The sequence below is a fragment of the Limanda limanda genome, chromosome 13 (assembly GCF_963576545.1).
Source record: "Limanda limanda chromosome 13, fLimLim1.1, whole genome shotgun sequence".
Lineage (NCBI taxonomy): Eukaryota > Metazoa > Chordata > Actinopteri > Pleuronectiformes > Pleuronectidae > Limanda > Limanda limanda.
In genome coordinates, this window is record NC_083648.1 from 10,683,177 (window position 1) to 10,699,260 (window position 16,084).

Consider the following 16,084-nt stretch of genomic DNA (forward strand, 5'->3'; position numbering starts at 1 on the left):
TCTTCTCAGTCTATCGAATCCTACTTTGGGGTCAGTCTGTGGTGTCCGGCCACTTAAGAGGATATAGAGTCCAGCCTGCTGAAAGTAAAAACCCTCACAGTCCAAAGCGCCTTAATCGAGTATAAGTTTCACTGGTTTTGGGGATCAAGGGAGATTTTGTTGAATCAATCCAGATGATATCTTTCCATTGTTAATCATAGACCACGACTTAATATTATCAGTGGCGTTAATAAGTGTTGTCTCAGATGCATTTTGAGGGATAATAACCCTAACCCTCTTTGTCTGCTCCAACGATCAGACTCTCTGCGTTTCACACAATCTTGTGGCTTTCTGGATTATTCTAAAAGATGGAAGGCCAAAGGTCAATGCTAATTCAATTATTGAGAGCACGCAGCAAAACCAGCTGGAGAAAAGAGAGATTATACAAAATGAGTGTTAAAATTTACAAGGAATCACAAATATATTTCATTAATCTGCTATAATGCATGTAGCATACACGGTATCTTATCACACCCACACGGATTTTAAAAAAGAAGCCTAACGCTAAAAATCTAGTACAGTAATTTATATTATATTGGAAAAATATTACAACGTTAGAAAAGCTTTTTTCAAATTTTTTAAATTGTATTCAATTATTTTTATTTTCCTGCAACAGTCAGCATTTTATTGGTTTATGTGGGTTCATATTTTTCATAAAAAAAAACAGGAAATGGAGGATATTTTTCTCAACAAGATCCACATCAATCATATAAATGATTTTAATTATATTATAAATTTCCTTTTAAAATGTGTATTTCATTGTCGGTGTATTTCATGTATGTTATTCATTCTTAATTGGTTGATAGTTGTTATTTGAGTTAAATTAATTGAAAAAAAAGTTTGACAATCTACTACTACTCATAATTTAAATTTATTGAAATATTGAAATATATCTATAATGTAAATTAATCTTACTTGTATTTTTGTGGCTATTTTTTGCCATGTTAATTCGTCAAGCTTCTCATTCCTGTTGTGCTTTTGACACTTTCATCCAAAAAGTCAGTCAATGTAAAGCCGGCTCCTCCTGAACCAAGTTCTGCCAGACCCACGCACACACGCACACACGCTCACATGCTCGCACATGCACACACACACTCACGCACACACACACACACACACACACACACACACACACACACACACACACACACGCACACACGCACACACACACACACACACCAGCAGCTCATAGAAATGTCTCTCTCTTATCTTGGTGTTTGTGATTTCCTCCATCTGTGTTTTCAAGAATCCTCTTCACTTCATTTCTTCTAATCACTAGAAACAACAATTTTGTGTTTTCAAATTTTTTTTTTCACAGATGACAACATGTTGCTGCTTAGCTTGCATTGCAAAATACACATTACTTCTTAAAAACTGATGTTCACTGTACAGTGCAGCGTAAATCCCTCCGTAATCTTATTCCAAATCTATTCGGCGATGTTTCTTTATTTGGAGACACAGAGGACGAAGGAAAACAACAGTGTTCCTCATCTCCAGGTTTCATGTTCCACTAGCAGAGAGAAGGGTCATGTATGTTTTCTAATAGACTCGAAGAATTACTTGGAAATCTCACAACCTTATGATTATCATTTCCATTTCAACATGTGTTCTTATAAATCCTCTATGATGGTTATAAAAACATGTTTTTCTGAAGATATTATTCATTGAAAAGTAATAAAGGATTTGGAGAAGATTACCGAGGACAAACAATTCTTATCCTGTGTGTGACTAAGGGGTCGAAAAGAACATGTAAAACATGTGAAAACTAATATGTGCTTTCTTGTTGTCTTAGATGGAAACTTGAATGCAATGAATGGAGTGGCCAACAGAAATGGCTTCCATGATGCTGCAGCAATGTCCAACTGGTCAGAAGTTACATCCGATAACTCTCCCCAGTGTGAGCCAGACACATCTGGACCTCTGATGGACGAGGATGAAGAAGAGCTCCTTAATAACGAAGAAGAAGACACAAGTCGAGGCAGGATGAGCGGTACATCATCGCCTCAGAGTCCAATAGGAGACTTGAGGGAAGCTGAGTGGGAGCCTCTGTCTCTGGCTGCCAGGTTGAATGGCTCAGGCTGCAGTCCCTCCCAAGCCTCAGAAGACCTGTCAGGCAGGAACGGACATGTTAAAGAAGAGCCGCACTCAGAACTAGGGGCTGCGATGGGTAGAGCGAGCATCTTTCAAGCCGATGCTTTGAGATACAGGCCGCCCCCTACAGAGGAGGACAGCGAGGGGGAGATGGAGGTGGAGAGGCCACCTCGGCTGGACGGCTGGGCGCTGGGCCTCCATGAGAGAGGCCTCGAAATGAGCCGAGGGCGGGTGAACCTCAGCCTGTTGGAGCAGGCCATGGCTTTGCAGACAGAGCAAAGACAGGCCCTGCATCATGCCTACAGGGAAATGGACCGATTCCTCATGGAGCAGATGACCAACGAGAGGAGGCACCACAGGATGATGGACATGGAGGGCAGACTCAGCTATCATGGAGGAAAAGGTAACAATAAAGAGGAAGAGACCTGCAATGTGGAAAGTGATCAGTATACAGGAACAAACCTTTTTCACAATTGTACCTCCATTCAGCGTAAGTCAGATCGACAGCTTGTGATTTGAATGATTGGATGCTCAAAAAAACATTAAAGGAATAAAAGAAGCATCCACAGGTTTAAATCGGAAGGAGAAAATCCTCTTAAATACTAAAAACATTTTGGCAACAAGTGAAATAATAAATAAACTGACTAAAATAAAGAAGAACAAAATTTTCTGATGGAATTGCTACTACTCAGAATATTGGATTTTGATAGGAATCAACTGGATATTTAACCATGACCATAAGTCTTAAATCCTCCTAAAGTACCTCTCATGTTTCCCTCTGATTCTTCAAATGACTGCGGCTAAATGTGTAATCCTAGATGTAATCTTTCGATGGATGGGAATTAAGAAGTGAATGCTCTGTGTTGAACTGCAGCCTTAACTAAAATGAGAGATTAATAGATGCGTTTTGTGAAAAAAGTGTCTGGCTTTGCATGATATTTCAATCTGTGGACTTATGTTCAATACTTATATGGGACAAGAGCATTATATGCAGGATATATATCACAATTTCTTGACCGAACACAAAGTTTGTTTATGCATCACTATTTTTTATCTATTCTATTTTTCTAATTTCTGAAATCTTATTGTGCTGTGTCTACAGATTCTCCCAGGACTGATAAAAAGGATATAAAGTGTCCGACCCCTGGTTGTGACGGAACCGGTCATGTCACCGGCCTTTACCCACATCACAGGAGTTTGTCTGGGTGTCCTCACAAAGTCCGAGTTCCTCCAGAGAGTAAGTCGCACCAGCGGTATAACGAATGATTAATACTCATAGAAACTGCCAGTTTTAGGATTTACAATCAGCCACAGTTATTGAAATCCTCTTAGCACAGCCCTAAGAATAGAAAGACCTGTTCATACATTTAGTTCAATTCAAAGATGAGCTTGAAACTTTTCAAATAAACTTAAAGGATTTCTTTCTCTCAGCCCCTCTCTCTTTCTCTTAATGTGTTGTAATGTGCGAATATTGAATTCTTCTCCCCCCCCCACACATTGGCGATTGTTAAGTCATTTCAATATAACTCAACAAACATTCAACATTAAACAGTAATGTTACAAAAGGAACAGAAAAAGTAATTAACTTTTTCAAAAAAGCGCATGCTCTTAGACTGGAGGCAGTATTTGCAAATCAAAGGGCTAGCTAACGCAGTATTCAAAAATAAATAGACAACTCTAACAAACTAATTGGAGAATATGTACAGAAAAGAAGTTTCTAAGGATACAGAGCGGACCTTTAACGACGCGGTTGTTTTGAAGAATATAATCAGCAGTCTTGTTACTCCCCTCTTTGCACTAAGCTATTTACATTTCAGCCACATTACAGCGTTCCTCATAGTGAGAAAGCCTTTTGCTTTTTTCCGTCTGTCTCTGTAGGATCTTTGCTCTATAGTCTCTAATGTACCAACCAGTTACTTAAAACTCTGTTTCATGTATGGAAATGTATTATTTCCTAAATGCACTGTGATTTTATATATATATATATAAATATATATATGCATGTGTTTACCATATTATAATTTGTCAGCTTGCCTATGTTTCTCGACATATTTATTTTACCACAACTATCTCCTTTGTGCCCCCCCCTCTAGTCCTGGCCATGCATGAGAACGTCCTCAAGTGCCCCACACCCGGGTGCACAGGAAGAGGCCATGTCAACAGCAACCGTAGCACCCACCGGAGGTACATCCACACGGGAGAGCCATTAGAAAATCTGTATGCCCTGTTCATAGATGAGTTACAGTATTAGGCTAATGTGTTTGATTTCCTCCCCAACCAGTCTCTCAGGCTGCCCTATCGCCGCCGCAGTGAAAGTTTCCAAACCTCAGGATGACGTCCTGAAATGCAGACAAACACCTGACCGCTCACCGAGGTATAATGCCAGATAACGTCGGGGATTTTCACTTCTCTCAGTCTGGTCACATGTGCAGAGAAATAACTGCAACAAGCGGCACACTCAGCTCTGTAGTGGACTAAAGTTGTAAACGCTGAACTGAGTTTATGCAAAAAAGTGATAAAAACTATTATTGTTGAAGAGAGTGTGGGATATTTTTATTCACTGATCCCAGCAGAACGCACAGTCTATTTCCAGCTTTCCAGGCAGACATAAGCAATGGTTGCTGGTCCTGTGAGCTCCTCTCTATTAGAGATGATAAAAGAGCAGAACTCTTTGTTCCCTGTGGATATATCATGGGCAGGATGCCCACTCCTACTATATTAATTAGTCTGGCAACCTGGCTGTGGATCTACAACACTCATCAGATCCCAGACTCATGTGTACAAAAGTGCTGGCGTCCCTGAATGGTTTAAAACAATGTCTATTCTTAACTACTTCATATGAACTTGTGAGGCATCTTATTATACAGGATTTACACAATAAAATATTAAGTCTCTCTCTGTCTCTTTTTTTTTCCGCAGAGCCATTGGCTTGATGAAGAAGTTTGAGATGAACCAGTTGAACTACAGGCTCTCTCATCCAGTAGCAGCTTTGCAAACCAGTCTCACAAAAGACATGGACAAGTACAGCAGGATCCGCTTTGATTACGCCAGCTTCGATGCACAGGTCTTCGGCAAGCAGCCTCTGATGGGGACCGACCAGGACCAGGATATGTCACATTTCCCAGATTGTAAGCTTATATATTTTATTAAACCTAAAACATAACTGAAATTTACATCTTTTGGAAGATTAACATTTTTTGTCATAAGTTTGCAGTATGTAGACTTAGTTTTAGCTCCCAAATTGATAACAATCTTTTTCTAGATATCACGTTTATCAGTTGTTTTTGCTTAAGGGTTTCCACATTTGTCAGTTCAGTGATTGTTGCCAAAATCTTAAAAAAATCTACTTAAACTTGTGTTCCTATTAAGTTTGGTAGAACACCTGGTGTCTCACCAACTAAATTATTCACCAATTATTTGTTGTTTAGCCCCTCAGCAGTATCCTGGCTTCCTTGGTGCACCAGGTGGCCGATTGACCACCTCTGGACAGCACAGCCCGCCGAGTCAATTCATAAAAGAAGATGGTCTCCAAGCTGAAGCTGCGACTGCCGCTATCCTTAACCTCTCCACTCACTACCGGAAGAACATGGAGGCGGTCGCCGGCCGGCCCTTGGCAACCTCCACAAAGGTAATCAAATTAGAGCACTTGGAAAGCTATTTAATGTGGTCATTTTAAAGGAACTCTGATTTGTGTATAAAAAGGGAAGACATCAAAAGACAGAATTTGGCAAAGGGAACCTGGTGTTCTGATGGCAGAGAAACAAGGAGGTTTCCACTCCGTAAAGCTTTAATGTACACCCGTGAAAATCCGTGTAATCACGTCAAAAGAGGAAATACAATAAGCCTTCCTTCCCAATTACAAATACTCATCTATTTTTTTATAAAACATGTGGTATTGTATTTAGTTTCGACATCAGCTGGCATGTTAAAACCCTGAACTGCATCTTGCCCACTGCAGATGGCTGAGGATATTTTGCTTAGTTATATGATCCAGCAGAGGCTGTGTGTCTACACCAGATAGTCTTAAAAAGCGTTTTAATGGATTAAGCCAATCAGCTAAAGGAGTTAACATCTGAAAAGTTTAATTCGCACAAAATCCAAACTCTTTAATGGAAACGAGCACGAGTCCAAAATCTCTTCAGCTGTCTGCGTCTCCGACCCAGCATTGTGTTCAAACTCACTCGGTGATTAATATTGATCACATTCTGTGGGTTACATACACCGTACTGTAGATGATTCAAGGTTTCCACACCTACACAGCACAGATCCTTGTCTCCCAGCTTGGTGAGCTGAGAATGTGGCCCTGTACCAGGTACCAGCCCACTGAATGAATAAAACAGTGTTAGCAAGTTAATCATCTGCTCTCATTTACAGCTTAGTTGTCTTGGAAAGACACATAAAGAACAGCTTTCCAGTCTGAGAAAGGAGGCCATATTTAGAGCGTTATATGGTGTCGCATGCTTTACCTTATCTGCATATGTATATTATACATCGAAATATCTGACACACAAAAAAAGCACAAAGAATCATCCCTTCAGTGAGTGGAAACTAAGTAAATATATTAGTTTAACAGTGCAAGAGTCTGAAATTACATCATTAATTAATTAGTAAGAGCAAAAAAAGAACAAAATCCTTAGTTTGAGTTTTTAGCCATAAAACAAAAGTCTAAATAAATCACAGAAAGTCACCGGTGTTGTTTTGATTAGGTACACACATCATGAAACGGCTGCATAATTAAAGTGGACAGCCACATCCAATGTTCATGAACATTATACCCTTTAATTAATCTGAAAGGCTCCCCCTTTGTTGCAAAAAAATACTGATGTATAGGCTTTAATGAAACATATGCGTTGAATAATTGGTTCCATTTATGGGAAAGGATTTCACCATTTAATGAGGTAAAACTTTTAATACCATAAAACAGCCATAAGTCATCGGGCGATTGCGTTTCAGCACAAAAAACGACCAACACATCTGTCAGCGGGGGGAAACTTATGCCACATTAAGCTTTTTAATTTTTGCTATAATAATGATGACCTAAAATCAGCAGCCCCCCCCTCCACCCCCCCACTCGCGCCCCACACCCCACCCCACCCCCAGCTGCCATCTTGGTTGTGTGTCCTAGAAAACAGATGACACAGCTGTCACTGAAAAACTACACACCAGTGATTATTTTTTTGTGTTCAGCAGAATTAGCGCTGGCTTAGTTTGGTACTTTGTCTCGTGTGAGATAACCACTGTGTGTTTTATTTACTTATTTGTATTTTTTCGCTGAATTTTTCCATGTTTATAAAGAAATTTCAAATGAAACATAGCGTTGCTGTCACATCAATCAGGCTTCACAATGTTTTATTCAAAAATACTAACAGATTGATTAGAAAGTGTAATCATTTGTTTTCTCGCGCTATACATAAAATACTTATTTTATTTATCTTATTTACTCTCCCCCAACATGATGTTATCCATTGAAAGATGAAATCATTTTTGTCTTTAGGACATGCTAATAGAAGTGGATGAAAATGGCACCTTGGACTTGAGCATGAAGAAATCTAAAGAGAGTGCGAAAGCCCAGACGAAGCCACCTTCGGACGACCCGCTGTCTCCCCCCGAGTCCGCTGTGGCCAAAGGCGGCAGCGTGCTCATCAGCCCCGCCTTCTACCAGCCGCTGTGTGAGAGGGACAGCTGGGAGAGCCCCATCCCCGTCAACTTCAGCAAAGTGCACGTTCTACAGGAGAGAGAGGTAAAAGAAAAAACTAAACAGCAACTGACACTTTAAATCTAATTCAAAAATGTAAGATGATCATTGATCACATGAGGGAGGTGGAGGAGGAGAATTTATAAAGGGCCTCTGGTTTGTAGTCAAGTCACAAAACTAATACATTTCAATTACAGAGATAAAATAAAACAATGAGACTGAGCAACACTTTCATAGAATGGAAGTAAAAGACGTATCTATGTATTATGTATGTATGTAAGAGTTTTATAGGTTTCCAGGTCAGCAAGGCCCGGGTCAGACATATTGAGGTCAAGTCTTCCAACCTCCCACCTTATTAAAAGTCTCTAAAAATCATTAATTAAATCATTTGGATTTTTCATATTCTGATTATTCAGCTGTGGAAACATATTATATACACATTAAATTCAAGTAATTCCATATCATGTTATAAAATTACGTAGTTCTTTCAAGGAAACGTAATAAGGACGTTTTTATCTAGTCTCCACACATCACTTGCCTGAATGAGGCTCAATCTGGGCTGCAAAGGTTTTTTCTTTTCTTCATTTAACAAGTGCAATTTGTTTGTAGTTGATATCAGGAGTTTTCCCTTTGACCTGCTTTTAAATCACACAACATCTGGTGGCTGCACCGACTTGTCTGTGGAAAAAAAAAGAGGAAATCCATACGTCATGTCCATACATCATAAATACTATGTGGATTAAGTATGACTTTAAATGGATGTATGATTTACTAAAGTATAAGTCTCCTTAAGCGTAATCTCTTTGCATTGCTCTCTAACCCACAGGGCTTTTGTTTTAAGAGTATTATACCCTGGTTTTCATTAATTATTCACTTTTAGGTCATTGCAGATTGTTTTCAGGTTTGATATTTTGGAGTCTTAGTCACTTTTTCTTTCTCCTTTATCTCATCTTTCTCCGCAGGAAGATTACGATCAGGTCTCCTTGGAGGACCAGCTCTATCTAGGAGACGGCAGCATGTTAAGCCCCAAAACCAAGCTGCTATTACGAGACTCAAAGAAAGAGCTTTTGAGGTATGTTGTGTCTGAGACTGAAAGTTCTCGAGGCACATTTATTCAGTCAGCTGTGCATAATGCGAGCTTCCCTTTCAGTTGGCAGATGGTCAGTATCAAAGATTAAAAAAACGGGGAAAAAAAACTGTAACTCCAAACCATACCTTTTGTGTAAATTGGACAGCTTTGATACAAGTGAGACAAAACACACAAATGAAACTCTGTGTGTTACATATGATTGCACCTGGTATGTCTACAGGTTCATGTGGAGAAGAAATTTGAAATTTGAAAGTGAGTTTTCTCCCTGTATGTCCCGTACAAGCTTACAACTCTTGATTCTTGTAGTAATAGAGTGCATGCTCTGCTGGGTCTCCTCTTGAGAATCACACCACGAGAAAAAGTAGGAATCCTCTAGTTTCCGCAGCACAGCACCCCCCACCCCCCACCTCGATTTTCCTCAGTGACACTCAGAAACAAAAATACAAAATAATAATTTTCTACTAAACTTCCCGCTGTACTAACTCCTTTATTTTATTATCTTTTAATGCCCATGAAAAGGTTCCCAGTGTAAAAGAAAAAGATTCAGTTCAAGCTTTGCAAAGTCTGTGGGAAGTGGAGTAATCTGTGTATTAAATGCTTTGTGCTCTCCTGCAGCTGTCCGACCCCAGGCTGTGACGGCAGCGGCCATGTGACGGGGAATTATGCATCACATCGGAGGTACTGAAATTAATTACACTCTTATTAGCACCAGCCATAGCAGATATATAGACAAGGGATTCTGTGCTGATTGTTTAATTGTGCTGATTGTTCCAGTTGAAAATGTGTCACATAGCGTGTGTTCTTAGATTTCATGTCATTACTTTTCCACACTGGTGACTGGAAAAAGCTTCTTTTTTTTTCACAAGGAGAGGCAGTGGAATTGTGTTTTTTAAACATTTTTGTATAAATATGCGTTGAGACATTGTATTGAGATTATTTAATTCGGCTGTGATCAAAGAGTGCATTAAAATGACTGTTAGCTCCTTATCCTCTCTAGTGTGTCTGGATGTCCCCTGGCTGACAAAACACTCAAATCACTGATGGCAGCCAACTCTCAGGAACTAAAGTACGTGTTTTGAAAACTGCTATAGGATTTTTTACGTTAAACTAGGCAGCTTGTTTTTTTTTTGCCTTAGCGAAGGTCTGCTGAGTTCAATGCTTTCCTTTCCTCTCCTCTCCTCTCCTTTCCTTTCCCACTCTCAAATCCCTCCACACTCCACATGAAGTTGTTTGCTATTTGCACTCTCTCTCTGCATATTAGCATGAATCCTTCGCTCCGCTCTGCTCGCAGTCTTTTGCTGTAAAAAGCACCTGGTCTCTGTGTCTCTCAACCTGCAGGTGCCCAACACCTGGTTGTGATGGATCTGGACATGTGACTGGGAACTATGCTTCGCACAGAAGGTAACGGAGGAAAAAAAGCCACTGCCACTGAGCATGAAATACATTTTGTCAGATGTATGACATTCAAACAGATGGTGAAATTCTCACTTTATATCGCAAACATGTTGCACTTTTTGAGTTCTTGTTTTTTCTACTCATTTTGTTGGCTGCATTTCCTATCTATGTGTCTATGTCACATAGCTTGCATCCATATAGATTTCATGTCATTTCTTTTCCACACTGGTAACAGGAAAAAGATTATTTCTCACGAGGAGGAAGTGTTTTCAAATCATTTTGATACACCCATAAATTGTGTCGGCATTATTTAATTTGTGAATCTATCTCTCTTTATATATAATATTATAGCTTTTCCATTTAGTTTGTTCCATCTATATTTTTATAAATTAAGATTTGGTTAAACACTAAACATTTAAATTCCACAAGCTTACTGCCTGTATGATTTGAGCCTTTGTTTAGATTTTCCTTCATGTTAACCGATTGTATTTATCCGACCGTTCCTAGCTTGTCAGGATGTCCACGTGCCAGAAAAGGAGGTTTGAAGCTCACACCAAACAAGGATGACAAAGATGAGCCAGAGCTTAAGTAAGATTTTTTTTTTTTTCTCATCCTATGCTGTCGCTGTCATGTTTTTGTGTTTCAAAAATAAAACAAGAAACATTGTTGAAAATGCGTCATGCGTTTGTGCCGGGGGGGCATTATACCTGCAGGCCATTAAGTTAAACAAAGAAAATAATACTTCTCTTGTCTGAACATTAGTGAATTATTTTCAAAGGATTAGCAGTGTGGTTTTGTGGGATTTTTTTTCAGGGCTTTTTATATATTTTTGCTATTTTCTGAATGGAATATCTGGCTTATCACTCTTCACCGAGAGCTTCCTTTGTAATTACAGGGAACTAAGAAAATGTTGACTGGCCTGCTCTGATGGCATTGCACTCATTTGCAGCTTAATCACTGCTGCCTGTGAAAGTGTTATTGGAAAAAATATAATGTAATTGATTTGCAGTTTAAATCCAAAGTCAGATATATGAGCCCTTGTTTACTTATACATCTGGACACTGATTTTTCTTTTTAATTACTAATGCAAGGGCACGAGCTTAGGAATTAGACTGGAATAGATCTCATACACATTAAGAGAGAATGGGAGAGACAGGGGGAGGGTAGTCCCTAGATTATTGTAAACAGTGGGCCATATGGCATGCCTCCATTGTCCTGGTGCCTTGCATCAAGCTTCATACCTGTGGTAGATGTAAGTAATGGGACCGGTGTTGTTTTGTCCTCTAAGTGCTGCCGTGCTGTCGAGTAACAAAATGCTGAAACAGGCTTTTTGCAGCAGCACTCTGCAGCGCCGCGTGCCATTTGTATCATCTCAGGTGACCTTTCACCTTTATCAATAAGGGAAAGGGTGAGCCACCTCCAAATTACATTCTTTCGCATGAGGGGATACATGACAATTATCTGTAATTCATGTCACTCCATTACTGACCTGCAGAAAACAGACCTGAAAACACAACTGACAAACTCAGTGATATTCAGCGCCAGTTGTGCTTATGCTTTTTCAAGCGCAGATATCAGTCAACTGCGAATCCGTGCACTGAACGCAGCATTCGTTCGGATTCAAGTTTCCGTGGATTAGTAACTTGTGGTTAATGTGATTATTTGAGTCCATTTGTAGTTTTGGCGACTTCATTTTTAATCAGCATTTGGCTGCGGATTAATCAACGTAATGGTTAACAAATCTTCCGGTCTAGTTATTGAAAGAGAGATTTTGTAATAATCTCAGTAAATGATTTAGTTTCGTGTTTTTGCAGTTGAACAATAAAGTGGTTGCTATTTTGTGATGTTAAAATGTTTCAGATATTGAAATTGCGTACATGTTTCCTGTGTGACTTAGTCCCGTTTGCAGGTTTATAACATGCACAACTCTTTGCTGGTTTCTCTGGTAGATGTCCAGTTATTGGATGTGACGGACAGGGCCATATATCGGGAAAATACACATCCCACCGCAGTGCAGGCAGTTGTCCACTCGCTGCCAAAAGACAGAAGGAGTCGTCCATCAACGGGCTGCCCTTTGCCTGGAAGGCCAATAAACAGGAACTGCCCCATTGTCCCTTGCCTGGCTGCAACGGCCTTGGACATGCCAATAATGTGTTTGCCACTCACAGAAGGTGAGGTCGCCCGTCCTCCATTTTATCTCTAAACAATGCTGCTGGAGGACATGTTGCTTTCTTACAATGGCACCTTGTTTACCCCCATTCACAGTCTCTGTTTGTGATGAAGTTTTCTGATGTTTTTTCACCTAAACTGATGTATTTGTTTCCTGCTGAATTAGCTTGTCAGGTTGCCCACTGAACGCACAGAGCATCAAGAAGAAACACTCCGAAGAAGAGATGATGACTATCAAACTGAAAGCCAGCAGTGGTAAGCTATACTCAGACGTAGAGTGTGGTATGAAAATATGAGTATTTAACTGTTATATATAAAAAATGTTACAATATCAACAATAACATGAATATCTGCAGTTTGAACATGATTCTCTGTTTTGACTCAGGCGTTGAAGACACAGACGACGTTCAGCATTTGGATCATGAAATAGAGGAACTGAATGAGTCCAACATGAAGATAGAAGCAGACATGATGCAACTCCAAACCCAGGTTAGTCTCTACTCCCACAAGTTCTTTCCGGGGACCGACACCTCGAGATCTTCGCTCGCTGGGTTTGACAAGCGTCTTTATTTATTTTTCATCTTTGTACACGAAAGCAGATCTCGTCCATGGAGTGTAACCTGAAGACCATTGAGGAGGAGAACAAGATGATCGAACAGCACAACGACAGCCTTCTGAAGGAGCTTGCTTGCCTTAGCCAAGCTCTCATAAACAGTCTAACTGACATTCAGCTGCCTCAAATGGTACAGTAAGCATTTAGCACAGACTCCACCACAACTCATTATATCTAACCTGTCCTGGAAGAAATCTTATATGAATTGTCTTGTTGTGCTGTTGTCACTAATAGTTTGACGTGTTTGTGTTGCAGGGACCCATCAGTGAGCATAATTTTGAAGCCTATGTGAACACATTAACTGACATGTACAACAACTCGGAGCATGAATACTCTCCGGAGTGCAAGGCCCTCTTGGATAATATCAAACAGGCTATTAAGGGCATCCATGTTTAAGCTGTGGAGCTACCGAGAGGTTCCTTCGACTTGGGATAATGGCACTAGATAGCTCCATTTCACTGAAGAGTGCTGGCTTGGCTGCATGTGCAAGACGAGGCTGTTGGAAATGCGTTTGGCATTTCCCGGTAAATACACTGCACTGAGAAAATGACCAGCCGGATCTGTAATGCTTTTACTGTTTCTGCATTCACTTGATAGGTTTACCCTGGTGAGATTCTTACCCCTCTTGCACTTAATTATTTTGTATGGTTTGCTTGATTTTAATCTGTATGTGTTCATGTCATTATTATATTATCGCTATTTATTATTATTATTATATTTGTTCATCAGTGTATTTATTTCCTCTATTTTTATTTATTTCTTGAATTGTAAATGATTAATATCTGAGAAATCTGTTTTACTTTCTGCACATTGTAAATTACATAGAAGCACATTCCAATTTCATGGCACACTTTCGCCATCTAGTGTTGAAAAACGTATATTATTATTATTATCATTATTATTATTATTATCAGACCATAAGTTGGATCTCCCTTCAAAGTTTAAAAAAAAAAAAAAACTACCAAAATATCTAAGCATCAATATTTTTAAAAATTGTTTTTGCTTTCTTTATTGGAACCTGAATGTATGGTGAGACATAGTGAACACTGAGGTAAAAAAAAAAAAAAAATGCAATGTACCTTTTTCTTCACGACAAATAACAGTTGAATGCAACCAGGAAGTGACACTGAGCAAACATGCAACGTCCCTCAGTGAACTGAATGTCCGATTCAGCTTCGCACAGCGGGCCACAACCGGAGAGAAACTAAAATCTAAGATCCACTTTGTCAAGATGTCTTTCTTTGAAAAAAAAAAAAAAAAAAGTATAGATATTAAACTGCCTTCTGTGCACACAAGTGGGAGTGTGCATATAGTATGTGCCTAAATGTATATGAATCCATAAAAATATATGAGTACTATGTTTTGTGGTAGGACAGTATTACGTGGATGGTGTCTAATTTATTATACAGTACAATTATTTTCATAGAAGGAGACGTTCCTGATGACTGTTTAACTACCGGTGTCTCAGTAGTTGTAATCTCAGAATGATCTTTTCAAGTATCCCGACTGAGATTGAGAAGTCTGGTGTTGATCTGAACTTTTTTGCGAGCATGGAGAGGGAGAAAAAGGAAGGAGTGAATTTTCAAAAAAAGAATTTTTAAAAAATACATCTGCTCCTGTTTTATCTTAAACTGCTTTCAAGCCTTAACATTTCAACCGTTCTCACAGTTTGAATATTCCTGTAACGCTTGGGGCAGATTTTAAAAGTTGCTGTTTCCAAAACCAAGCCGGCCACCACAAGTCACAAAAATTCAATCAGTAAATGCAAAAAGAGAAAGAAAAAAAAAAGAGAAATGAAAACAGAGACACGTGATAGTTGATGGCTAATCAGTTGTTTGTTTGCATCGATTGCACTTTTGTATTTCCATGATTTATTGTTTTGTGTTCACCACACTGCCCTTGTTTTCACCAACAAGAGAGAGACGCTGTAGTCGTTACATGTGTCTTAATTTACCTTGAGGCTAATCCCAAGAAAATAATAATAACGGTAATTCATTTGAGCAATACGTTGTATCATTTCTGCAAAAGGAAGTCAAAGACATGTAGCCTGCGACAGTTCAAAGAAAAAAAAATGTAACAGCAAATGAGCCAAATTACAGAAGAAAAAAAAAACAAGACCTTATTTTATCCAAATACTCAATATGTTTTAAAGAATTTTAATCTTTTAAAAACTGAATCTCGTTCTTTAAAACTAACAATCCTCTATTTATAATTTATTCTATTTAATTCCTATACCACACATCGTTTGCTCAGGAAGTTTTGTGAATGATATTTATTTTTCCCCGTTAGTATTTGGTGTTTTGTATTGTGAAATGCTTTTTTGTGGAAAGATATTAGTATGATATGAAATTGTATTGTATTTCTTTTCTTTTACATTCAAATGTAATGCTTTGTTTTTCATTTGGAGTAGTTTGTAAATTGAAACTTCCTATTACTTTTACTCTTTCATAATAAACAGATATGCGCTGTGTTGTACAGTTTGTGTATGGTAGAAATAAACTTTTCAAATGGTTGTGTGGTTTCTCAAATGTATCTGACTCCAGTTATCAACTTTCCTTAGGCATTAGCATCACCCAGTGGTGAATATTGGGCATTGCACCCAAAACAACAGGGGGCAGTGGTGCTCACACTTGAAGCTCAACACCAGGAAGTGTTTGCATGTAGAAATCTAAATAAGTGATGTACTGCAATGACACATATTTAAAAAAAATGTATAATCCAGTTTATTAAAGCCCAGATGTGACGCCTTTCCATCGCTTATTGTCTCTTAGTATCCAGATCAGTTTTTATTTTCACTGAAAAATCTCCACATTTCTGAAGTTAGAGCTAAAAATATTAATGAATTTCAAGATGAAAATAACACAAACTATCTATCAGTTAACAAATTAGTTGCAACTAATCAGTTACTTGACGAACTCCACTTCTCTCAACTCAGTTTTACAGATTTTTGATAAGTTAGACAACCGGTCGTAGCAGAGAAGATTATTCTGCT

The 16,084-nt window shown here is 38.9% G+C and overlaps 1 protein-coding gene across 1 annotated transcript in view; it reads left to right on the forward strand.

Annotated features, from left to right (window-relative positions):
* Positions 1–13,488, forward strand: part of st18 (ST18 C2H2C-type zinc finger transcription factor) — a 37,611-nt gene extending 24,123 nt beyond the window's left edge. Inside the window, exons 7-23 of the mRNA XM_061084900.1 lie at positions 1,832–2,533; positions 3,233–3,367; positions 4,224–4,314; positions 4,412–4,504; positions 5,050–5,258; positions 5,559–5,758; positions 7,625–7,870; positions 8,788–8,897; positions 9,531–9,593; positions 9,913–9,981; positions 10,254–10,316; positions 10,818–10,898; positions 12,260–12,481; positions 12,646–12,734; positions 12,865–12,968; positions 13,076–13,222; positions 13,348–13,488. Of these exons, the coding sequence (XP_060940883.1) occupies positions 1,832–2,533; positions 3,233–3,367; positions 4,224–4,314; positions 4,412–4,504; positions 5,050–5,258; positions 5,559–5,758; positions 7,625–7,870; positions 8,788–8,897; positions 9,531–9,593; positions 9,913–9,981; positions 10,254–10,316; positions 10,818–10,898; positions 12,260–12,481; positions 12,646–12,734; positions 12,865–12,968; positions 13,076–13,222; positions 13,348–13,488 (2,765 nt within the window). The remainder of the gene's footprint in view (positions 1–1,831; positions 2,534–3,232; positions 3,368–4,223; positions 4,315–4,411; positions 4,505–5,049; positions 5,259–5,558; positions 5,759–7,624; positions 7,871–8,787; positions 8,898–9,530; positions 9,594–9,912; positions 9,982–10,253; positions 10,317–10,817; positions 10,899–12,259; positions 12,482–12,645; positions 12,735–12,864; positions 12,969–13,075; positions 13,223–13,347) is intronic.
* Positions 13,489–16,084: the final 2,596 nt, after the last annotated feature.